The sequence below is a fragment of the Desmodus rotundus genome, chromosome 6 (assembly GCF_022682495.2).
Source record: "Desmodus rotundus isolate HL8 chromosome 6, HLdesRot8A.1, whole genome shotgun sequence".
NCBI classification, from domain to species: Eukaryota; Metazoa; Chordata; class Mammalia; order Chiroptera; family Phyllostomidae; genus Desmodus; species Desmodus rotundus.
Window position 1 is genome coordinate 82,510,527 of NC_071392.1, and position 25,846 is coordinate 82,536,372.

Consider the following 25,846-nt stretch of genomic DNA (forward strand, 5'->3'; position numbering starts at 1 on the left):
ACATTGATCAGTTGCCTCTCGCACACCTCCAACCAGGGACCTGCCTGCAACCAGGCATGTGCCCTGACCAGGAATAGAGCTGACGACCTATCACTTTGGGGGGGGATACCCAACCAACTGAGCCACACCAGTCAGGGCCAGTGGTGTTTTTCTTTTTCCCTTACTTCCATAAACACACGTACAACATTTCTGTTGGAGTCTTAAATCTAAATGTCAGGTTAAGTAGTGTATTAGTCTGCTTTTAGATTGTGATTCATTGATAGTTTCTTTTGGCAGTTCCTTTAATTTGGAACAGATCCATGATAGAACCAAATCTGATTATGGAAAAACGATTATTAATCTAAAGTGTAAAATGTAAAAAGTAATGTTTCGGATTCTTGAGTACTCAGTCACACAGCTAAGTTTCTGTACTTTTCATTTTCAGCTTGTTTCCTCTTGGAACTATAGGACTTTAGGGTTCACTTAAATGACTATGACCACTACTAACTAATATACCTCTTTTTTGTTTCAAAAGTATCCACAACTCTTCCTAATCAGAACCTTCATCAAAAGCCAAAACAAAGTTTGCTGCAGGGAATAAACTTTTCTAATTGTTGTGAAACCAGCTTTAAGGAATGGAATAATCATCATTTATGTGAGCTGCAGTGTCAAATAAATCCTCTGAAAGTTCCCTTCTGAATACTGCTGAATACTACTGATTTTGGCTCTGTATTCTAGAGTGTCATATCACTTTGCTTTATATATTATTGTTTACAGTAGGTCTATTTTGTTAGCCTTATCATAACATCTATTTTAGTTTATCAGGTGAACTCTAATAGCACATGTGAATGATCAATCCAGAAAATTCAAAGGCAAAGCAGCATAAATAATCAACAGGGTAGAGTAATGCTATAACATGAAATTATGATAATAAGAGATGAGAATTGAAGGGATTCAAATCTAAAGGACAGATTTAAGAGATTGGTTTATGCCTCTTTATAATCAATTAGTTTTCGGTAAGCTTGTTTATTTACTCTGCTTCTGTCACAAAAACATAAAAGAAGTTATAATCAATTAATTTAGATATAGAGTCCAATAGATATCTCTAATGTTAAATAAGTGGGGATGGTAAGAGTATTAAAATTGGTTCAAAGAATGAAGTTCTTGTAGGGATATTTTTGGAGGAAAGACTAGAGAGGTGATAACATAGGATGAACTAGAATTAGGAAGCACTGGTGAGAGGTAGTGAGAGCTGAACTGGCATGGTGGTGGTACGGAAAGGAAGGGGTAAGTTACAGTCCACTCAGAGTGTGATACTGGAAGACAAAAGAGGCCTTGCTGCCAGGATGGTAGTTCCTTTCAATACAGATAAAAGAGAGCAGGGAAGTAGAGGGAGAGAATCAGGCTGGAATGTGATTGAGTTTGTCTATAAGACTAAGGTAGAGATGTTATCTCTGGTCACAGTGGAGCTCTGAAGAATTGGTAGCTGACGATAAAATTTTTACGTTTCTTTGTGACGGATCATTTCAAGCATTCCCCAAAATGTGGCAGTTTAGCATAACAGACTGCCATGCACCCACTACCTAAGTCAGTAATCATCTTATTTTATGTAGGATAACCTGATACTGCCCACTACCACTAGATTATGTCGAAGTTAATCCCAGGCTTTATATCATCTAGTTTACAAATATTTCAGTGTTTATTTCTATGAAAATTTTTTTTCTAGAAACATAACCACCACATTAATTTATATGTAAAAATTTATATTAATTCTTTAATATCACCAAACATCCAGACAGTGATCAAATATCTCTATTTGTTGTAGTTTCTTTTTTTAAACAGTGGTTTGTTTCTTTCAGGATCTAATAAGGCCTACACAATGCATTTGGTTGATTTGTCTCAGAAATACCTTTTGTTGCCCTGTCTGGGGTAGCATCATCTAGTACACCAAAAAGCTACAGGTTCAATTCCCAGTCAGGGCACATACCTAGGTGGCAGGTTTGATCCACTGTTGGGCATGTACAGGAGGCAACCAGTCTATGTTGCTCTCACATTGATCTCCCTCTTCTCCCTCCCCTCTCCCTAGTTCTCTCTCCCTCCCTTCTTCTCTTTCTAAAAGCAATAAACATACCCTTGGGTGAGGATTAAAAATATATTTAAAAAAAAAAAATCTTCTGTCTCACATTACCCCTTTGTCTCACTTTCTTTTTCCGCTTTTAACATATTTGTTGGATAATCTGGGTTGTTAGTTCAATAGAGTTAGCCTTATTCTGAATTTTGCTCACTGTTTTCATTGAGTCATTCAATGTGCTTCTCCCTCTTCTGTATTTTGTGTAAACTGGTAACAAAAATGTAGAGGCTGGTATAGATTCAGGTCTCATGGGTACAAGGAAGGGTGGGGAGGTGGCATGAGAATATTTTCTCTCATATATATGTCCATACATAGTTCAGTCGGGAGGCATTTGATTGATGTTTGGTTGTCTTTCTCTTTTCTGATGTTAGTGTCCATTAATGATCACTGCCCAAATTCCATGTTTCATTAGGACTTTGTGGAATGATGATATTCTCATTCTATCATTCCTCTTTATTTCATCACTGGAATAGAAAGAGAACTTTCTCTCTTTGGTTAAACAGAGAAGATAAGTTAAACATTGATTCTTTCTCTTTTGTTGCTAATTTTTAGAGTAGTGACCTAGTTTCTTAGTATTTTTCTGAGGTGACTTATGAGTGGTAGGTGTTTGTGTTTATCATTATAAAATCATGGATTATTAATATAAAATGTGTTGTAGTTATTGGCATTCAAATTGTGCCATTAGAAAATGGGAACCTCGCATTGATTCCTGAGTCCTTCTGATACAATAATCATAAATCATTGTTGTCTCCTTTACTTTCTCTTTTTGACAAGATACTGTTTGTTTTCTATTCTAGACCTGGAACTAGCCATGTCTCCTAGGATCCTTGGTTCCTTTTAATCAGAAATGGTTTTTGGAGACCGCAGTTGGGGGCTAGGGATGCTCATCACCATTGGGTTGGTCATTTTTCTATTTCTTTCAGGAGAATGATTTTACAGGTACATTTTTCTTTAAAAAGAGAAAGAGAAAATACTTTAGAAGTACATATTGGTATTTTTAAGTCTAATTTATAATTGTAGGGTGTTATCTTTTTTATTTCATATGTGCTTCACTTCTCCACTACTTGAAATATTGGCTCTTAATTACACTGACATAATTTTTCCAAATATTTAAAAATGAATATGTATTTAGTGCTGTATCTATTATTAAAATAAATATTAATGTAATATTAAAATATGTATAAATATATAGTCCTGTTATAGGAGAAACACCCAGAAACTTGGTTCTTCTTACCAACACCATAAAGAATTACAGATCAGTAAGCCTACTAACATGCAAGCAAAGCTTATTAGTGCTAAGTTCTAATGGGAAAGCAAAAGCAAGGGTGGCCAAAAGAGGTGGCCAGGGGCCTGGTGGCCAGAGACCCCCTGGCTAGAGGCTGGGTGGCCAGGGCCTTCCATGTGGCAAAAACAGCCAAGAGGGCCAAGTCAGCGAGTCCTTTGTTCTGAGGACTTATACAGTTGATGGGATGGGGGTGTAGACGTTACATACTGATTGATGGGTAAAGGTGGTGCCAACTTTCCTGGGGAGACGTGACTACCCAAACGTAGGTATGGAGATCTGTTAGCCTGAATTCTTATCTTGCTGCAGACTCTACTTGTTTGTTTTGTATGTGCAGCGGGAGGCAGGCAGTTAATCAAAGTTGTTTTATGGGGTTTTTTTTGGGTGCTGTAGGCCTCCTTCCCTTCCCCCTTCCAGGCCTTTGAATGAATACACAGTCTCAAGGTTTTCCTTTTTCCAGCCAGTTGAGATAATACACAGACTTTCAAGGGCTTCTCTCCTCCTACATTATCATAGTTTACTTGTGTTTTTTGGAATGCCTGGCAGTCTTATTGAACCAGGCTTAGGACTACTGGGTAAACATATCTTCCATTGCTTTTAGCCTCCTGTATTAAGTTCGTTGTTAGATTGCAATGGTGAGGGCCCTGCTGTTATTTCCCCTCTGGCCACTCATTCTACTGTAACAGTATATATATTATATATTATAGGGACATTAGGACAGTTTTGGTACAATCAAGAACAATTTTTATCTTTTTAATTTAAACTTTTTTATTTTATTTATTTTTTTAGAGAGGGGAAAGGAGGGGGAAAGAGGGAGAGGAACATCAATGTGTGGTTGCCTCTTGCCCGCCTCCAACTGGGTACCTGGCCTGCAGCCCAGGCATGTGCTCAAGACTGGGAATCGAACTGCTGGCGACCCTTTGGTTTGCAGGCTGGCACTCAATCCACTGAACCACACCAGCCAGGGTCAATTTTTTTTTTTTAATGTATTTATTTATTTTTTAGAGAGAGAGGGGAAAGGAAGGAGAGGAACATTAATGCGAGAGAGAAACATCAGTTGCTTCTCATAAACACCCCAACCTGGGATTGAACCCACAGCCTAGGCATGTGCTCTGACCGGAATTCAAACTGGCAGCCTTTCACTTTGCAGGACAATGCCCCACTAACTGGACCACACTAGTCAGGGCCAATCAGGAACCATTTTAATTCATTTTGTAATTTTAATTATTTTTAATTTTTAAAAAAATTTTAAAAATTAAATTACTTGACATACAATATTATATTACTTTCAGATGTATACCATAGTGATTAGACATTTATACAATCTACGATCAGCCTGTTAAGTCTGGTACCCGTCTGACACCATACATAGTTATTTAAACATTATTGACTATATCCTTTATACAATACTTTACATCCCCATGACCATTTTTATAAATGGCAATTTGTAATTTTTAATCCCTCCATCTTTTATACCCAGTCCCCTTAACTCCCCTTCCCATTGGCAACCATAAATTTGTTCTCTATCTATGAATTTGTTTCTGTTTTATTTGTTGGTTTATTTTGTTTTTGATTCCACATATAAATGAAGTCCTGTAGTTTTTGTCTTTTTTGGGCTGACTTATTTCACTTAGCATAGTACCTTTTTGGTCATCCATATTATAGCAAATGGCAAGATTTCGTTCTTTTTTTATGGCTGAGAACTATTTTATTGTATATATGTACCACATCTTTTATCATCTTTATCCATTTGTCTATGGATGGATACTTAGTTTGCTTCCATATCTTGGCTATAATAAATAATTCAGCAGTGAACATAGAGGTGCATATATAATATATTTTTGAATTAATGGTTTGGATTTCTTTGGATAAATACCCAGAAGTGGGATTGCTGGGTTATATGGTAGTTCTAATTTTAATTTTTTGAATGGCCTTTATACTCTTTTTCATAGTGGCCGCACCAGTTTACAATCCCACCAACCGTGCAAGAGGGTTCCTTTTTCTCCACATCCTCACCAATACTTGTTAATAATTTACTGTTACTAGCCATTCTGACAAGTGTGAGGTGATATCTCATTGTGGTTTAATTTGCATTTCCCTGTGTTGTTGAGTGATGTTGAGCATCTTTTCCCATGTCTATTGGTCATCTATATGTCCTCTTTGGAGAAGTGTTTATTCAGGTTCTCTGCCCATTTTTTTAATTGGGATTGTTTTCTTGTTTGTTTTGGTGGTATTGTATGAGTTCCTTATTTATTTTAAGTATTAACCTCTTACTGGATTATCACTTGTGAATACTCCCTTTCAGTAGGTTGTCTTTTTGTTTTGTTGCTTTCCTTCAGTATGGAATTTCTTTTTAGTTTGATGCAGTCCCATTTGTTTGATTTTTCTTTTGTTTCCCTTGCCCAAGAAGACATATCCCAAAAAATATTGCTAACAGCAATGTCAGTGTTTATTGCCTATGTTTTCTTCTAGGAGTTTTATAGTTTCAGGTCTTACTTTTAAGTCTTTAATCCATTTTGAGTTTATTCTTATATGGGGTTTGAGAAAGTGGTGCAGTTTCATTCTTTGCATGCATCGGTCCAGTTTTCCCAACAACATTCATTGAAGAGACTGTCTTTACCCCATTCTTGCCTCCTTTGTCATGTATTAGTTGACCATATAGGTGTGGGTTTATTTGGGGTTCTCTTTTCTGTTCCATTGATCTTTGTTCCTTTTCAAGATTGCTTTGCAACAAAGACAAAAGGTTGGAATTATTATAAGTTGGGATGGGCCTTATAGAATGTGAGTTTGCAATACCCAAAGAGGAGGAGCTCCTTGTCTTGTGCTGGTCTCTGAGCCTATGGCCTTGTGAACTCAGACCTCAGAGGGGTAGGAGTAGGTTGATGGTGTTGGTATTTCTAAAGTTCATATCTTTAAAGCTAGTTTTACAAGTACGTATGGGAAAAACTGCCAGGTAGAGTTAACTGTTGCTGTGGGAAGGAACTGCTGCTGCTAGGGTGAAGCAGTTTTGATTGATGTGATGTACACAGAAATAGGTAGCAAATAATAAGCCCACCAAGACGGTCAAGCCCCTTCTTCCCCTGGCATTGCAGCACCACCTATTCTTGGAATCTAATGTGAAACCAGCCTATAAGGCATAAATATGGCTTGCAGAATAAATATAGAAGGATAGAGTTGGTGCTGAAAGTAGAAATTACAGAGTTGTTTCTGTCAAAACAGAAAGCAAGAAAGACAGCAAGACTACATGTATGCACTGGAGATATTTAATCATCATCTTTTAAAGTTACTTGACATAAATAATTATTCTCTGTATGGTTAAGATACCCACTTGATAGGCAAGTTCATTTGTTTCATTTTACTTTTGATGTTTAGGGATTTCATTTTTTAATTTAAATTTGTATAACTACATATAAAACATTTAAATACTTCTAAAGTAAAACCTGTATCACAGGGTGTATTCAGAGAACTCAGACTTCTATTCCGTCTCATCCACCCATCTACCTTATTTATTCTCTGCCTTATAGGTAACCATTTAATTTCTTTTGTTTATCCTCTATTTTTAATATTTATATAAAATTTTAAGTAATTTTATATGTTTTAAAAATGTAAGTAAATAAGTCATCCCACCCCAAGCACATCTTTTCTTAGATAAGCAGTGGCATGCTATGCTCTTTCCCTTTGCTTTTTAAATTTTATTTTATGTAGTACTAGACATCCCTCCCTAGCAGTATATGTAGAGATCCCTTATTCCTTTTTGTAGTGCAGTGTGCAGATTCAGTTTTAGGGAACATCCATATAGAGGTGACAGTTGAAGCTAAGAGAATGGGTGAGACAAATCTCCACATCTAACAAAAATCTGCAGAATTAAAGGAAAAAGAGTGGTAGAGGGATTCAGAGGGGCATTCAGAGAGATAAGAGGATCTGGAGATTTCAAGGAATTCAAATGTTTCCTAGGAAGTTGGAGTCAGTGGCATTAAATGCTATTAGAAAGGTTGATGGTAAGAGCTGAGAAAAGGCAGGTTTGGGTTAATAGAAATGTTACCCAAGTATTTGGAATTTGGCAAATATAAACCACTGACCGAGGTGTAAATATTTCCCCCCCATCACTAATAATGTCATGAAGACTACTTATGTGTTGGGTAGCTCAGGAAATACCATGTACACAGTGATACAGGCCGGAAACAGGAGCTATCTCTTCTTTACCTCCCATATGCTGTCCATTCTGCACACCAGCCTGTTTTACTTCCTAAATCTCCTTATTCATCTCTGCTTCCACCCACTCTCACCTAAACCCCTGAAGAAACCCTACTTGTCTCTATGCAGAGAGACTTGCTCCTTTTCTAATCTCTTCTCTACATTGCAGTGGCAGTGAATTTTGAAATGGAAGTTTTGCCATGTCATTCATTTACTTAAAAGCTTTTAGGAGACAACTTTAGACAGAGACCAAATTATCTTGTGATCCTGCTTGATCTGGCTCCTGCCTGCCTTGCCACCAGCTGCTTCTCTTGCCAGTCTTCTCCTGGATCTCTCCATTTCAGTCATACTGGCTTTCTGTCCTTTCTTTGAACATGCTATATGCTCTTCTTGCTGGAGACTTTTGTACCTATTGTTCCCTTTGCCCAAAAGGCTTGTCATCAGTAATTGACAACTCAGCTTTTCATATTTTGGTGTTGATATGATCTCCTTGGAGAAATCCTTGCCTGGGTAATCTCTCCTCTCACTTTGCCCATCCCTCCAACCCCACTAAAATGAGATCAGTTTATTCCATCATATGGTGTTAACAGCTTCTAGTACTTTGTCTTTAGGGCACTTCTCAGTTTGTAGTTATGTACATGTAGTAGTGTGATTATTCCAATAATGGTCATCTCACATTTAATCTTCACAACTGTTCAGGAAATTCCACATTACTACCTTCATTTTAAACATGAACAATCTAAGTAACCTGCCTCAGACTACCCAGCTGGTAAGTGGGGGAACTGGGATTTGAACCCATATCCCATCTGTGGGACTAGGTATCATAAGGGCAGGGACTGTTTGCTTTTCCTTATTGTTGTATCCTCAACACTTAACCTAGTGCCTGGAATATTTGCTATATTGAACTAAGGACAGTGTTTATATTTCCATTTCATATGTTTATAATTTAAAATATAATGTCACTTTAAATTTACAAACCCTGTTAAGAAGATAAATGATAGAGTCAAGTATGGTTGTTGTATCATTTACATATGACTAGTGGTGTGACCAACCTTTCATTTTTCTCAAAAATTGATGTGATATCTTTCTTTTATTAGGTATGTACAAGCTGTGAGGATAATGCCGAAGCTAATGGGTTTTGTGTAGAGTGTGTTGAATGGCTCTGCAAGACATGCATCAGAGCTCATCAGAGGGTGAAGTTCACAAAAGACCACACTGTGAGGCAGAAAGAGGAAGTATCTCCAGGTAATTAATTCATTGTTAATCTCTCTTTTTTTCCCCTCTCCCTCCCACCATCTTTTCTTCCTTCCTACACTGACATGTACTTATAAGCATTAAATAAACTCTTATTTTTGTAAAACAAAGAGGTCTGAATTGTTGAAATTTGAGTACCTAAAATATTGGTAAGTGTGAACAGAAATACAGTCCTTTGCTTTAGAGTCATACTTCCAATCCACCTTTCCTGTAAGTGCCATAACTTGGTGTGAATGTATAGCAAATGAAAAAATAAAGTTGCTTTTTAAACTCAATTTCTCTCATTTTATTTCTAAGATGTCTAGCTTAAAAAAGTTTTATAGCTCTTTCCCTCTGATATGCTTATATTAAACCTGTTTTGTGATATTTGACATGTAGATAACCAGAGCTTTGTTTTTATAATAAATATGCTTTCAAGGTTTTTAGTGTGTTGCTTATATTGCAAAGTTCACAAATACTTTTTGTATTGTAAAATGTGTCACTTAAAGTTTGCCATTTTAATCACTTTTAAGTATATAATTCAGCGGCATTAGTTGCATTCTCAGTGTTACGCAGCCATCACCACTGCCCATTCTCTGCCTCAGCCCCTGCTAACCTCTGATCTATCTGTGTATGAATTTTGCTTGTTCTACATATTTTATACAAGTGGAATCATACAGTATTTGGCCTTTGGTGTCCGGCTTATTTGACTTTTCACAATATTTTCAGGGTTCATTCGTGTTGTAGCATTTATCAGGATTTTCATTTTTATGGATCATTAATGTATTTTTGTTTAAAATGTTATTTTACTATTCTTTATTCATTGAGTCAACCAGTGTTTGTGTGCCTATTTTATATTCCTGGAACTTTGCTAGGTGCTAGAGATGAAAAGGTACATGAAACAGATAACTTCCTACCCATAAGGAGTTACTTAGTGTGATGAAGATTATGAACAAATTAGCAAATACAGTTTGGCCTCATAAGTTCTATGGGAGCACATGAAAGGAGTAAGTACCAAACTCAGATCTGGGGATTTAGGTTGGAGGCCAAGTCTGAGGCTTCAAGGGTAAATAGTTCATCACAGGAAGGAGAGGGGTGGGGAAAACTGAAGCACACATGCAGATGCCCGGAGGAGGAAAGTTGAGTGTAGCTGGAGAGTAAGATGCAAAAGGAAGAGTAGTAAGAGATGAGGTTAGGAATCTGAAGACACAGGGAAAGGGACTATAATTTGAAGACACTGATAAAAAAAAAAAGACACAAAAGAGGAAAAAAAGTCAGGTATTGATTCAGGTATATTTAATAGATTAGTGCTAGAAAGACCTCTGTGGGTTTTTTTGTTTTTTTTTTTTTAATCCTTGAAACCAACCATGTGTTGAAAGAGCAAGAAATGGGAATAAAAAATAACAAGTATGGAATATATTTGAAATAACTCCAGCTGAAAGAGAGCTCCAGCTTCGGAAGTAGGATTGCTTGGTAGCATCAAGATTACATTTGCTGTGTAGGCCTTAAAATGTCCTCCCTCAGACCACAGCAGTCTGGTTGTGGATATAGAGAAGAATCGAACTTATCTAGGGTTTGGGTTTTTAGGTGGACACGTGTTCCAGAAGTTCAACAGGGTTGAGAGATGTAGATAGATACATGTATCGGAATGAAGAACCTGGGGATTTTAACTCTATAAAGGAAGTGAGGTTGATAGTATCACTTGATAGGGTAAAAAATGTTTAGTGGCTAGAGATATTGATGGAGTACAGTGAGAGTAGTTAACCAAGAATCGGATGGCTAGAAAGAAGTTGTTAGAGTAGGGTGTTTGAATTATGATTCTAGAAATGGAACTGTTCTGGATAATCAAAAATCTAGGGTGGGAACATGATGTATATTAAATGGAACAAGTAGCTAAAATGAAGTACAGGTCTCTGGAGATGAGCAAGTCTGAGAGGCTTGTCTTTATGTGGTAATTATGTGGATTTCTGACTTATCCACAAAGATAAAAAGACATAGTCCTAGGAAGAGGACTATGAATCAGGATCTAAGTTATAAAGTAAATAAAGGAAGTCTATAATTAGGTGATATGATGTCCTAATTATCTAAATCAAAAGCTTTATAAATAATTATTTCTGGACAGAGGTACAAACCAGGATGTGTCAAAGCCAATTAAGGATGTCTGGTCACGCTATCAAGTATGATGCTGAGATCACATAACATCAAGAAGGATGCAAGGAAGATTTTCGAATTAGGAATCTGGAGCCATCTTTGGGTTGCTGGAATTCTTTTAGGACATTTGGTCCCATCAGAAATGTCTGTGAGAGTATTTGGTCCTGTCAAAAACACCCACACTTAGAAAACGTCCCTGAGTTCAAATATCCCATAACATTTATTTATGCTTTTGATTTATAGAATTAATTCATTAAAAACTCATGTTTCATTGATTCAATAGGTATATTGCCTATAATAATCCTTCTTGCTTCGGTAGCTTGGTTGGTAATGTCACGTGGCAAGGGCCGAATATCACGGACCTTTGGAGTAGACGGAATGTCTCAGTGGGCATTTTGGACAGGACCAAGTGTCCGCTGGTCACTGGGATTAATTCCATTTGGTCTTGATGTGCTGTGCTTTTAGTTTACTTTTACGATGTTGCTAATTTTTCTACCTGTTTATTTTCCTTTTTTCATTCTGAATTTTATGTGTTTTTATCTTTTTTTTAATCTGACTAGGTAGTAGGTTATCTTTTTTGTTTTTTTTTTAATAACCACAGAAATAATTCTTAAATTTACTTATCTAATTATCCATTATATATTTTTAGCTCATTACTTTTATATTTAATTCCTTTCAGTTTACCTTAGTTTTATTTTAAAGTTGTATTAACTTACTTTAGGTAAATACTTTATTTACTTTCATTTTTTTAAAGAATTATAAGTGTTTAAAGCTTGACTTATAACTTGCCACTTCAGTTTCTCACTATTTTTTTTAAGATAGTCTACATTTATGGTTATACAACAATTGGGGATTTATCAGTTTTTGCATTTGTTTTTTTCTACTTTGGTAGAATATAAAATGATACAGAAAGATGTTCATGATGTATATTAAATGCAAAAAGGAAGTTGCTGGACAGTGTGATTATTATGAACCCAAGAATTCATTAAAAGAAAAAGGAAAATTTTCCCAGTGCCTGGGTTTTGATTGTTTCTGGTTTTAACTTTGCTGATTATGATCAGCAAATGTGACTCTGTTAACTCATTCTACTTGCTGACATACATTTAAGGATTTTGTAAATGCGGATAATATAGTAAAATAAATTTCAGATAAATAAAATTATATAAAGAATAGAAACCAGAAGAGCTTACCCTATGGGGGGGGGGAGGTGGAAACTAGAAATTTTTATGTCTAGAAAGGGGAAAGACTTTTTAGAAGCTGTTTTCAAAAACTAAAGCCATAAAAAATACAAATGAATAAATTTTTCTATTAAAAATTTTAAGGAATGTGCTTGGAAAAAATATTCAGTGTATTTACAATTTGATAAAGAGAATTGGACAGAAAAATAATAGAGGTTATAAACAAGCAAGTCTTAAAAGATGCAAATAGTTGATGAATGTATCAAGTTGTTTCATCTCAAGTTATTAAAGAAATGTATCTAAAGTTTGTGAAATCTCCTTTTTCTTATAAAATTGGTGAAGATTAAAGATACTGAGAAAACCTCATTAGGAAGCTAATAGCCAATTTACAGTGGTAGGAGTACAAATCGGTATTTTGTAGGACCAATATTTTGGAAGACTGTTTCGTTATGTTATATATATAAATTACCATTTGGTCCAACAATTCTGTTACTACAAATTTGTCATATGGAGACATTCAATGATTTATGCATTGTATTTGTTTTAGCATTTTTATACTATATTGAAAAATGAGAAATATTCAAATGTCCACCGACAGGTGGTATATCCATTTGATGGAATACTATACAATTAATAAATATGCACATGTTATTTACTAACACAAAAAGGCATATAAGATAGTTAAGTAAAAAAAAATTTACAAGACAGCATGTGTAGTGCCATTTTTTTAATTTTATAAAATATCCACTAGTATATGTAGTTACATACATTGAAAAACATACAGAGGAATACATACCAGATTATTAATAGTGCTTATCTCTGGAGGTGGTATTTCTCAAATGTTTGGATTTTATACTTAATTCTTAGTGAGATAACTGGTATTTACTGTTTAATCAATCATTATATTTTATTCTGATATTTTCTGTTTAATATTATAACATAAGCATTGCCTAGTTTTATCCCCTGGTCTGGTTAACTATTGAGAAGTTACATGGATGACTATAATATAATAATGAGAAGTTTATGGTTATTTCTGTATTAATGGGTATCCTTTGTTAGGATTTTTGCAAAAGGGAAGAAATAATTTTTTGTTTTACCACATCCTTATTACTGTATTTTTCAGACTATAAGCGGCACCCCCCCCAAATTTGGGAGGAAAATGGAGGTGCCTCTTATAGTCTGAGTGTAGCGTACCTGGCTCGTGGGGATAAGGGGGCAGTGGTAGAGGGTTTTTTTCCTATTTTCCTCCTCTAAAACCTAGGTACGTCTTATGGTCCAGTGAGTCTTATAGTCTGAAAAATATGGTAGATTTTCTGAATTGCATTTTAAAAAATTTCTTCTTATCTTTGGAATAAAAATATCAGATTGTTTCACACTCACTTATCTGGGCTATTAAGACTTTTTAATTTTATAAAGCATATTTTTAACTACATGTTTTCTTTTTTTCCGGAATTAATTTGAATTTTACATTGGAAAGTGAAAACTCATTTATATTTTTGTTCTGAAATGCTGAAAAAAATGTAACATTTTAATATCTGTAAACCTTGTACAGGTAGTGATACTGTCGATGAAACAATTTGTAGCTCTTTTATATCTCAGTGGATTTAAATGGACAGTCATAATTATTCAATTATGTTAATTTTGTTCTTTTTGACTCCTGTTGTTTCTACAGAGGCAGTTGGTGTGACCAGTCAGAGACCAGTGTTTTGTCCTTTTCATAAGAAGGAGCAGCTAAAGCTTTACTGTGAAACATGTGACAAACTGACATGTCGGGACTGCCAGTTATTAGAACATAAAGAGCATAGGTACCAGTGTCTTTCATCATATACATGGATTTATAATACAGCTTTGTGAGACTAGAAGATTGTTGGCACCGGCCAAATGACAGTCTGCAGATGATGTTTTATTCAGCCAGCAGTATGTTGGCCTATTCAGGAATACTTCAACTTTGGCCCTATTGACATTTTAGGCCAGATAATTCTTTGTGGGGGCTGTCCAGTGCTTTGTGTGGTATTTAGCATCATCTTTGACCTCTATTCACCAGATTCCGGTAGCATCCTCCCAGTTGTCACAACTAAAAATGTATTCAGACATGGCCTTGGGAGCAAAATCACCCTGAGCTAAGAACCGTTAGCCTACATACTGTTTTAAACTATGTGGAGCATAGCCCTGTCTAGCGTGGCTCAGTTGGTTGAGTGTCGTCCTGCAAAGTGTGGAAAGTTTCCAGTTCAATTCCTAGTCATGGCACATGCCTGGCTTGCAGGCCTGGTCCCCGGTCCAGGTGCATGCAAGAGGCAACAGATCGGTTTTTCTCTCACACATCGGATGTTTCTTTCCCTCTTTCTCTCTCCCTCCCTTGCCCTCTCTCTAAAAATAAATAAGTAAAATCTTAAAATATATGCAATGTAAAATGAGATTTCACATTTAAAAAAACTGGACCTTTGGTATTGAGAAAATGGAAGCTGTCGTATCCCTGGACTCCTTGTACTTTCATGTGAGCAGTTGGCTGGAATTGACTTTAGTGCTCTTTAGAATAAAGCATGCCTTTTCCAGCTCTTCATATTTCCTACTAAAGCTTACTTTTTTTTATTTTTAAGTAAAAGGCAAAGATTTATTTGCTCTGAAGAAAAACCAGAGCGTTAAAGCTTACTTTTAAATCTTACCTTTAAAGGCATTTGAGTTAGTAACCACTTATTTAAACAGTAAAGTTCTGATTAACTTATACATACATAATTGCTTAAAATGGTCTAGCCTCCTGATAATGGCAGACTGGGTAATTTAGATCAACCATCCCAGTAAGGATAGAAAACCTGGACTAAATACAGAATCATTGATAAGAAATTTTAGAGCTCGGTTGTAAAGAATTGTTGGACCAGGATTGGGTCGGAGTGGGGACAGAGAATGGTAAGGGCTTTTTCCCCTTTGAGGCATTTGCCTAGAGATTGAAGAGTACTTTATAATAGGCTTACAGGGCTGGGAAGACAGTATTGGAGTTCAGGGAATCATAGGGGTTGACGTCTTCTCCTTGCCTTGAGCTGGGACCCTGAAAGTCTGCATTATCATAGTAAAGATGAACTATCTAGTTAAGTAGTTTCCTCACAGGGTCTAAAGCTCAGCATCAAATCTTCTCTGTACTCAAATTGGATTAAATTGAAAACATATTTTTGGTGCCTCAGGGTACCTGGTAGAATCAAATACAGATCTTCCCTGGAGAAGGAAAACATTATTCTAGTCCTCAAACTTATTTAATAAGGAATTTTGCAAAATGGTCCAGCTAGTACATAATTAAAAGATAACCAAGTATGCTAGGAGGTAATACAATATGAACAAAACCTAGTAGATAACAAGAAACAGTATGAAAATGCTTTCAGGGCTGCATCTTGTATTGAAGATATGAGACAAAGTGGAAAATTTGGGTAGAGAACTGAAAAAGAATGAAAAGAAAAAGTCTAGAACTGAAAAATTAGAATAACAAATTAACTCAATAGAGAGTTTAATAGCAGATTTGACACGGCAGGAAATGAAAATTAATGAATACAAAGGAATTTAAGAAAATTTCCAGACTGAAGCATGATAAAGAGAAGAATGGACAGAAGAGAGGGGTAGAGATGATGTAACACAAGGGTGTAAGTGGATTCTAAGAAAGAAAGAAGAATGGAAAGGAAGCAACATTGAGAATAGAACATAACGGCCTAGAACTTTGTAGTACTGAAGAAGCTCTGTCACTGCCCCCCACCACCAGGCAAGATAATTTAAAAAGTAATTTTTTTTAAGAGCAAAAAGAAAGTAACAGCAAAACTAAAATTCTATGTACCCAGCAAAATATTCAAATAAGGTTCATGAGAAAAAACATTTTCAGACAAAATGAACTGGGAGAATATATATCCGGTAAACCCTCACTCTGATGCACACTTTGGGCAGAAGAAAAATGGTAGGTGACGCATGGCAGAATGAGAGCAGTTACAGTGTGAGTAAATCTAAATGTGGACTTACAAAGCAATACGAATGTCTCGTCGGTGCACGTGATGTGTGTTGTACATCATACAGCAGGCGTGTTAGGAGGCTTATGCATCATTTAGGATGAGGGTGAAAAGTACAAATCAGTATTAGATGGTAAGGCGAGATCTGCATTTTGTAATATCTAGAGTAGTCACTGAAAGAATAGTGAAAGTATAAAAGGAGAGAATGGAATAATTAATAATCAGTTTAAATGCAGGTCAAAGAAAGAAAAAGCAACAACTGATCGGATTTAATAAGGACCTTATATATATATATATATATATATATATATATATATATATATATATATATATATATATATATATATATATATATATATATATATGTTGATAGATTTATACATGTATTTGTAATTATAATAAATGTAAATGGATAAAGTGTCCCAAATTAAAAGATTTCAGGCTGGATAAGAAAGAAAATAGAAAGTCTGCTATTTGCTTTTTATAAGAGAAATATCTAAAACCTACATATGTAAAAAGAATGATGGGAAAAGATGTACCATACAAACAGTAACCGAACGCAAGCTGGCATAGCAGACAAAGCTCATTGTTTGAAATACAGGGAGAACTTCATAATGATAAATGGTTTTCTTCATCTAAAAGACATAACAGTTCTAAATTTATGCCCCATAACCTTAAGATATATAAAGAAAAGTCCTCTAGCTGCTATCTTGTGTCCCTGTGTGTGTGCATGTTCTTAGCTGGTCTGCCGGAGACCCCTTGTGTGCCAGCCCTGGTGCCCCACTGGGCCCCATTTCTTCTCTAGCAAGATGAAAGAAACTATCATGAACCGGAGAAACTTGCCAAACTGCAGGCAAGAGTGCATGTTGGTGGGAAATAGTTTCTTAGAATGTTGTTTAGAGAGGCTTCTCTGGAAGCCAGGTACCTATGTGACCACTTCAAGGGAACTGCTTGTAGAAAGAAGGTGGCACACAGAACACCTACAGCAGATGATAAAAAACAACTTCAGTTCTCCCTAAAGAAGTTAGGCATAAACAGTATCTTTGGTATTGAAGAGGTAAACATGTTCACAAACCAAGGAACAGTGATCACTAGAACAACCCTACGGTGCGGGCGTCTCTGGCAGCGAACGCTTTCACTTGTACAAGCCATGCTGAGACAAAGCCGCTGACAGAAATGCTACCAGCATCTTAAACCAGCGTGGTGCAGACAGTCTGACTAGTTGAAGGAGACTGGCTGAAGTTCAGCCCAAACAACCCATGGATGGAAAAGCACCACGTGCTACTGGAGAGGAGGATGGTGGTGAAGTTCTAGATCTTGTGGAGAATTTTGATTCATGTAACTCATAGATCGAAAGAATAAAGGAAAATTATATAGCCATCTCAGTAGAAGCAAAAGAAACATGAAATTAAAAATTTAAAATATCGCTCATGATGAAAAACCTTAGCTAGTTAGGAATGAAAGGAAATCTAAACTTGATAAAAATCATGAAAAGTACTAGTATACATTATAATTGGAACCTTGAAAGTTTTTACTTTGAGTTTAGGAAGAAGATAAAGGTAACCATTTTGGCCATTTCGTTTAACATTATAGTGTACTAAGATCCCAAACAGTGTAGTAATGAAAAAAAGTTTAAGATGAAAACTTTGTTATCTGAGAAGGAAACCAGAAGGTTATTGTTCACAAATATGATTATGTCCATAGGAAATCAAATAGAATTATTATCTGTGTGTCTTTTTTCCCCTAACTCTAGCAGCAGCCCTGTTTATAACACATAATTAAATTACACTTACACTTTTAAATTACATTATGTAAAATACTGTATTTTGTACATTTTATGAAAAACTTAAATGAAACTCGATGTGTATCTTCATCGTCTACTTCTCTAGAGATAGATACTCTTGAGTCATCTTACGTTTTTTGTCAGAGGTTGTCATCCTCACTTCTAAGTTAAATATTTTAAAGTGCCTATTGTTTAAAAGTGATCTTAAAGAGGTTTATAGCATCAAATTTTCATAGTTATGAAATTGTAAAATAGTTAATAAATCTGTTTAAATATCTGTGATCACTTCTTGGCAGGTCTGCCAAGTGAGCTCTGTAAGCCTCTAAAACTATGATGATGGATATGTACCTTTCCCAGATTTTTAAAATAATATAAAGAGTGTTTATGAATAATATCTGTGAAAACTCCCCTTTCTTAAGGGATAATTCTGAGAGGAGAGTAAAACCTGCCTTATAGAGATGTATTTGGTATTTTAACCAATTGTTTATATCCTTTATAACTCTTACTATCTTGAGTAGTTTTCTATTAGTTTTTTCTTTGCTTTGGAGCTTTTCCTCATTTTACATAGATATGTTTATGTGAAATAATTGATTTATTTACTTATATCTTCAGATATCAATTTATAGAAGAAGCTTTTCAGAACCAGAAAGTGATTATAGATACGCTAATCACCAAATTGATGGAAAAAACAAAATACATCAAATTCACAGGGAATCAGATCCAGAACAGGTAAATATACATTTATGGTATTATAATAAGTCATGTTTGTATAATGTGTTAAGTATACTCACTTTTAGAACATTTTATTTAACTCATGGTGAAGTAGATCTAAGTAAGCTGGTAAATGGCTCCAGTAACAAATACTTGATCACACTTCCAGAAACTTTAGGTTTCTTGAAAATTTAGATTTGAAAACATCTTTTCAGCCATGACATTTCAAAACTATTGTGATAATAAATTGCATTTGATAGCAGTTCATGTATGGTATTGATAATCCATCATTATTAGTTTTTTTAATTTTAAAGGAATATTAGGATTTAAAAATAAAATTAACTTTTTCCAGTGTTGTAAAATATTTTAACTCTTGATTATATACATAAATGTTACTCTAAGAATTGCTGGTCTGTGAGGAGCCTCCTCTGGGCTATCATCTTTTAACTGCAATGAATAGCAGATATTAGGATTGGGACACAGGGGTTGTTAAACTGTTTCACACACCTTTTATTCTTTGTCATATACAATACTTACACAGTTTCTACATATTACCCATTATATTTTGTCCTCCAGAGGAAGATATCGTCAGCTATCCAAGGCTCGTGTCTCACAATTCAGTGTGATTGGGCAAGCAAACCACTGACTTCTGTGAGGAAGAGGGAGTTAGTCTGGCTCCCTTTTTTTTTTTTAATCCCATGTAGGGTGCACACTGACATTTTGCAGCCTGTACAACACCTATGAAATTCCATGTCCCCTTCCTTTTCTTATTTTGCATACAGAAATAACATGCCTCTGACTAAATAACAAGAAATGCTTATTAGAAAGCGCCTGAATAAGAGAGGCCTCACGGGGGGGTTGAGTGTTGTTCTCAGGGAAACTTGTGTAAGCCTTTTGTGGTTCATCTTCCATGAGAATAATCATATACTGTTATTCTTATACTTTTGGAACATGACTAGGGTTAGGCATTTGGGAATTTTTCCCAAGGAATTCTTTGGTTTACCTGACTGACTGAACAAAAAAAATTCTTAAATATAATTTAACTTTTTCTGGATGCCCCATTATTAGTAGTATATCTGTTCACTATTACATATTGTAGTAATAACAGATTTAGTGTGGATCTTTTAGTCGTTATTCTTCCTTGTCAGCTCTAATTTCATTTTACCTTTCACATAACAACTATAGTTAACCAAAAACTATTTCCCTTACCATGTTTTGATCACAATACTGTACTTTCCCAAATAGAGTAATTGGTGGGTATAAAAATTTTTGTAACTGAGTAATTGAAAACTTGTAATGAGTATTTATATAAGGAAAGATAATTGCAGTCATTTCTACCATCTAGTGGCAAATGGTAGCAATTGTAAAATTGCTAATTTTATGTGAAAGATTTACCCTTTGATGAAATTTGCCCTTTTGACTTTTTTCTTACTCATTCACAATGCATATAGTATGAGCTCTGGGCCAGAATTCACTTTTTTTTTAATTAACATGTGGATGTCCATTTGTTTCCACGCCATTTGTTGCTGTTGACTTGCCGCGGCACCTTTGTAGAACATCAGTTGACCGTGTATGTGTGAGGATATTTCTGGACTCGATTCTGTTCCATTGTGTGTTTCTTTTTTGCCAATACCCCACTTTCTTCATGACTGTAGCTTTTTAAATAATAAGTCTTAAAATCAGATACTGAGAATTCTTCAAATTTATCTTTTTACCTTTTTGTAAGTGGTTTAAGCCGTTTTTACAAAGTAGTGCACTATTGTGTGGAAGGATTTTGGTTTTTGAAGTGGGGATAAAAATGAAAGAATCTTTGATTAGGTGTTAATTTCTTACATCTTTATAGCCTACCTGAATATAGAAGGATTAAATTTACTGGACTGACTGATAAGTAATTCATTTGTACACATGTGCGCCAAACATGGCACTGGCTGTTCTTTTTTCATTCTATTCTACCGCCATGAGGGTTTAAATTAGTTTCTTTAACCCTATAGCCAGTATCGATGTCAGATAATTATCTCGAAGAATTTAAACAGAGAATAAAATCTCTGCCCTTTTGGTCTTAAGTTTTGGAGAGTGACAATGGGAGAAGTGGATGAAAGAAAAGAAGTTTTTTATTGATCTCATAATATTTGGTGGGTGCCCCACTATTCTTTTCTGCTTCTATTACAATATATTCTGGTGTGATGCTGTGTATTTTCTTTCTGTCCATCTCAATCTCTATGAAAACAGCATTTCCATTTTTTCTAATCAAAGGAAAAAACATCCTTGGTGGTTGATCAAACATAAAGTAGTCGTTTGGCTGCTTAAAGACAAGTGTGTTGTTAAAAATAACAAACTACTACTGCCTTTTTGCTTCTTCTATTTGGGTACAATGGGTAGTGTAACAGTGCAGATGACTAAATGAGAGTGACACATGAGCCCTCTTCTTCTTGAAGTGCACACCATAGAACTCCTTCAGAATCACTGTTTTCTTTATCTTGTTTATCAGTCTTTTTTGTCCGTCCTTCTAGGCTGAGGATTGATTTTCCTGGGTGTCGTCATCATCTTTCCAAACCATATTTTCTTAAAATGTGTTTATTCTCTTATAATTTTATCTACTTTGACTTTAAGATTGAATTAAGTGGCTATGTCTTTCAGAAGAATTGTATTTCTGCTGTCTTACCTTCAAGAAAGTCAATTTAATCACAAGGATTCTTAGAAATAGCTGAGCTTTTAATTTAGTCTAATGTAGACCTTAAAAAAAATCAATGTTAAATATTATAAAACAAATTTTCTGCCTTAGATCTTTCTCCCCTTTCATTTAATTTTCAGGATAATTGAAGTAAATCAAAATCAAAAGCAGGTGGAACAGGATATTAAAGTTGCCATATTTACTCTGATGGTAGAAATAAATAAAAAAGGAAAAGCTCTACTGCATCAGCTTGAGGTAAGTTACTGCTAATGGGACAGTCAGTTGTAGTGATTGAATATAATTTCACATGCATTTGTAGATTTGAAATCTCAGCCTCTTTCATATAATTGTTTCATGATTTAATAGAATTTCTTCTCCATTCTCATGTTTTCCTTTGCCAGGCTCTACATTGTCAAGCTGATGATTTATGACTATAAAAACAGTAGGAGTGCTTTTTCTTGAATATTAATCTTTATAGTACTGTAGCCTGCAAAATTAGAGCAAAGCTACATTAAGACAGTTTAACTGAGAGCACATAGGAATGGGTGCTGTCTAGCAAAGAACAAACATTTAATAGCATCCGTGAGGTTGAACTATTTATGGAAAGGATGGAAAAGACATTTGTTCTGGTATATCCAGTAACAGTTTTTTTAAAACAAATCTTATGATGGTGTTTAAAGATTGTAATTCTTTATTCTTTTTCAGTAGATTTCCAAATACAGTAATTCTTAGTGAGAGAATTTAAGCTTTTTTTTTGAGCTTTTGACATACCCCATGAGGTAAATGTAGATAACTGATTTATTAGAAATCTTTGTGTAAGTGTTACAGATCAAAAACTCAGCTGAGTAAATTCAAAGATCTATTTATTATGCAATACACGAATCAGGCAGCGTCCCATCTAGCAAGTAGGGAGACTTTCCCACCAGGAATGTCTCTGTTCTTACTGTTTACTTCATAGTCAAACATACTGCCTTGCTTACAGGAGGAGCTCTGTAAATGCTGATGAGATGGATCATTTTAGAGATTCTTTGCAGGGACAATTTTGCATCACCAAAGGGGAGGAGCAAAGTTGAGAAAAAGTTTTAGAAAGATACTCTTTCACTAAGTTAGCTTTATAAAGTTCTCAATTATATACATTTAACCTTATGACATAGTTACCGTCTGCCCTCAATATTTTATAGTCTTAATTGCTAAAGCCAATACTTAGGGAGAAATGCTCAGAGCATTTTGGATAGTTTCTCACTGCAGATAAGAAAAATATTACTACCTTCATCAGGTGTTTTACATACCTGAAAGTCAAGGTCCAAAGTCACTGTTTGACTTCAAATAATATTGAGGTTACAACTTCTACATGACATATTAACATATTAATTGCATAATATTTTAGAATTCTTTTAGTATAGTGGTGCTGAAGGAATTCACAGTAAAGAAGCAATTTAGAATGAGAAAAGAGCCCTGGTCAGGTTAGCTCAGTTGGTTAGAGCATCGTCCTGATATGCCAAGTCCACAGGTTCAGTATTCGATCAGGGCAAATACAAGAATCAACCAATGATTGCATCAATAAGTGGAAAAACAAATTGATGTTTCTCTCTCCCTCCTTTCCTTCCTCTCCTTCTCTCTCTCTCCCTCTCTCTCTCTCTAAAAACTCAATAAATAAAAAGAATGAGAAAAGAGTAAAAGAACTGTAATGTTTGAAGATTTTTAACAGACTCCTGGAAATGATTTAGTTAAACATCATTAGAGTTGACAAACTTACAAGTTTTTTCTCAGAAGTTTCTGTCCGTCCTGCAAAAGCATGGCCACTTCCATGGTTTATCAACCATACCAAAAACAAAGACTAAAATAATTCTCTGTTCTTTTATAAACAAATAGTTATTTAGTGAAGAAGTAGTCTGGCTAGGAGGAATCAGACCCCATTTACAGTAACTATTTTTTCAAGGTTCTGTGGGGTTTTTTTTAAATAGAAGGCTCTAAACAATCTTAAAGAGTTTTCAGAGCTCTGCTAAAAATCAGATAAGGACTTCAAATTGCTTTCTCAGAGATTAGTACTGGCTGTGGTTGTTTCCAAACTTCACTGTAAATCAGAATCATTTGCAGATTTTTTTTTAACTAAGATAATAAAAAATGACCAAAGCTCCAATCTCTAGGAATGAACTTGGTCATCAGTATTGTTTTTAATCAACTTTATTGGCTTATAGTTTTTATAACATTTTTAAACATGCCTCTAGTCTTCATACCCATTCTCCTGGTTCTCAGAATCCTCCTTTAAGGTAAATAAATACAGTCAGTTTCATCTAGGACTCAAGAGAAATCAGCCCAAGTAGGTGTGGCTATGGAAGACCAAGGAACTAGACCTTTTGATTCTCAGTTTACAGCCTAATTAAAAGTTACGTTGTGAAAGTTGGGGTCTAGACAGAATTTTTATTCTTTCTAGAATGTGTCCAAACACACAGTTTTTAAGGAGGTCAGAAATAGCTTAGTAAGTAAGTTATCTCTGAACTTTAAATTAGACATGGGAAAGCCATTGGCAGTTACTGCAGTTTTTGCTTTAATTCCTTTAAATGTCTATTTTCCACATTTGAAACTGACTATGGCTAGGATCTAGATTCATTTTTTTATTGAGACTATAAGTCCATATTGGAGTGTAGCAATTTTACTTTTAAACTTTTTTTTCCCTGAAACCAGTGGAAAGCCCTCTTCTCTTCCCCTTTCCTTGCCAGTTAAAGGAGATTTTTGTATAGAGACCTTCAAAATAGCCCAAATTCAGTGCTCTTCACTCTTTACTCACCTGTGTTCTTCCTTGTGTACTTCCCTTAGAGAAAGGTAAATCTGCTTTTATGTAGCTTTTCTGCATTGATGCCATCAGTCACTGTATCATCGGGTTTTCATGTAATTCTCACTAGACAAAAATAATATCTTTTTTACCATATATAAATCAAACATGTTGTCTGCTATAATGGCATGACTAGGCACAAACTGATTACAATAGGACTAGAATGCCTGAAAGGTGAAAGCATGTCGTTGAGTAAACCATGTGATCTGGTAACTTGACTAGATTGTGGAGGTAGGGGGTACATCTATTTCATTTTGGGTATTGAATTTAACAGGCATGTACTGTATTATAGCTAATCTACAGTTTTTGCTCCTTTTGGGCATTGGAAGATGCATGAACATGGGCAGGACATGGGGGCTGTGGCGGTAGTGGTGGCGATGGCGGTGGCTGTGGCTCTAGGTAGTGTTTTGGATCACAGCATTTTGTTGCAGTAAAACTGATTCTTTATACTAAGGGGGAAAAGCATTATAGGTATTTTCAATTTTTTAGAGGTGGTGGTTATTCTAATTTGATAATCTGAAAAATGACCATTAAGATATGTTTTAGGCAGAACTAATTTTGAAATTTTCTTCTGCCTTTCAGAGCCTTGCAAAAGACCATCGCATGAAACTTATGCAGCAACAACAGGAAGTGGCTGGACTTTCTAAACAGTTGGAACATGTTATGCATTTTTCTAAATGGGCAGTTTCCAGTGGCAGCAGTACAGCCTTACTTTATAGCAAGCGACTGGTAAGATAGACCAAAGGTGACATTTAATATACAATGTAACATCAAAATACAAAGACAAACAGTGGAGTTATTAGAATGCTTAAATCCAAAAATGATCATTAGTATCTTTGTGCTTAAATGCCTATTCCCTATTTCTAATAACTGTAAAAATACAGAGATGGTATTTCCGGTCAAGATGGCGGAATAGGTAAACACTGCTCACCTCCTTGTACAACCCATCAAAATTACAACTAAACTATAGAACAACATCATTCAGAACCATCAGAAATTGAGCTGGATGGAAGTCCTACAACTACAGAATTAAAGAAGAAACTACATTGAGACTGGTAGGAGGGCAGATACACGGAATGGGCTGGTCCCACACGACATATATTGGATAAAATTCGGGAAGGATATCTTAGGAGCAAAGGATCCCATCCCCACACCAGGCCCCTCAGCCCAGGATTCCACTGTCATGAAGAGAATTGCTATAACTTCTGGTGGTAAAGACCAGCATGGATTGAGGCTGCGGAAGACAGAAACTACTGGACTCCCTGCCAGGTCCTCTTAAAGGGCCCCAAAACAGCCTCAGACTCACTTCCTCTGAGCTCCAGCATGGAGGCAGCAGATTGAAAGGCACCAGAGACATACGGGGAGAAACTGAATTGTCAGGCATCAGGGGGACAGCTCAGAGGCAGCTTCCCCTAGACAGAAGTGCTGGCAGCGGCCACTGTTCCTTTTCTGACCCTTCCCATCACAGATCCAGAGAGCTGGCAGGTGGGCACCATATGGAGACTCTATCAACCTGGCTCACACTGTTTGCCCAACCCTGGTGATTCCCTGAGGCCCTACGCTATCCAACTTTTGGGCCCACCCAAGGTGATTCTAGTGGCTTTTCCATATGAATGGCTTGTCTTGGCCCATGCTTCAGGTTTTCCTAAATTCTCTCAAACAAGCAGCATCTGGCTTCAGTGAGCCCCGTACCTCTTGCTAAGTTGCCTCAGGCCTGGCA

At 35.7% G+C, this 25,846-nt stretch overlaps 1 protein-coding gene across 2 annotated transcripts in view; it reads left to right on the plus strand.

Moving 5' to 3' along the window:
- Nucleotides 1–25,846, plus strand: part of TRIM24 (tripartite motif containing 24) — a 102,444-nt gene that overhangs the window by 40,732 nt on the left and 35,866 nt on the right. For both annotated transcript variants that reach the window (XM_053927019.1, XM_053927018.2), the window contains exons 3-7: nt 8,684–8,831; nt 13,821–13,953; nt 18,524–18,640; nt 21,434–21,548; nt 24,709–24,855. In XM_053927019.1, the coding sequence (XP_053782994.1) occupies nt 8,684–8,831; nt 13,821–13,953; nt 18,524–18,640; nt 21,434–21,548; nt 24,709–24,855 (660 nt within the window). The remainder of the gene's footprint in view (nt 1–8,683; nt 8,832–13,820; nt 13,954–18,523; nt 18,641–21,433; nt 21,549–24,708; nt 24,856–25,846) is intronic.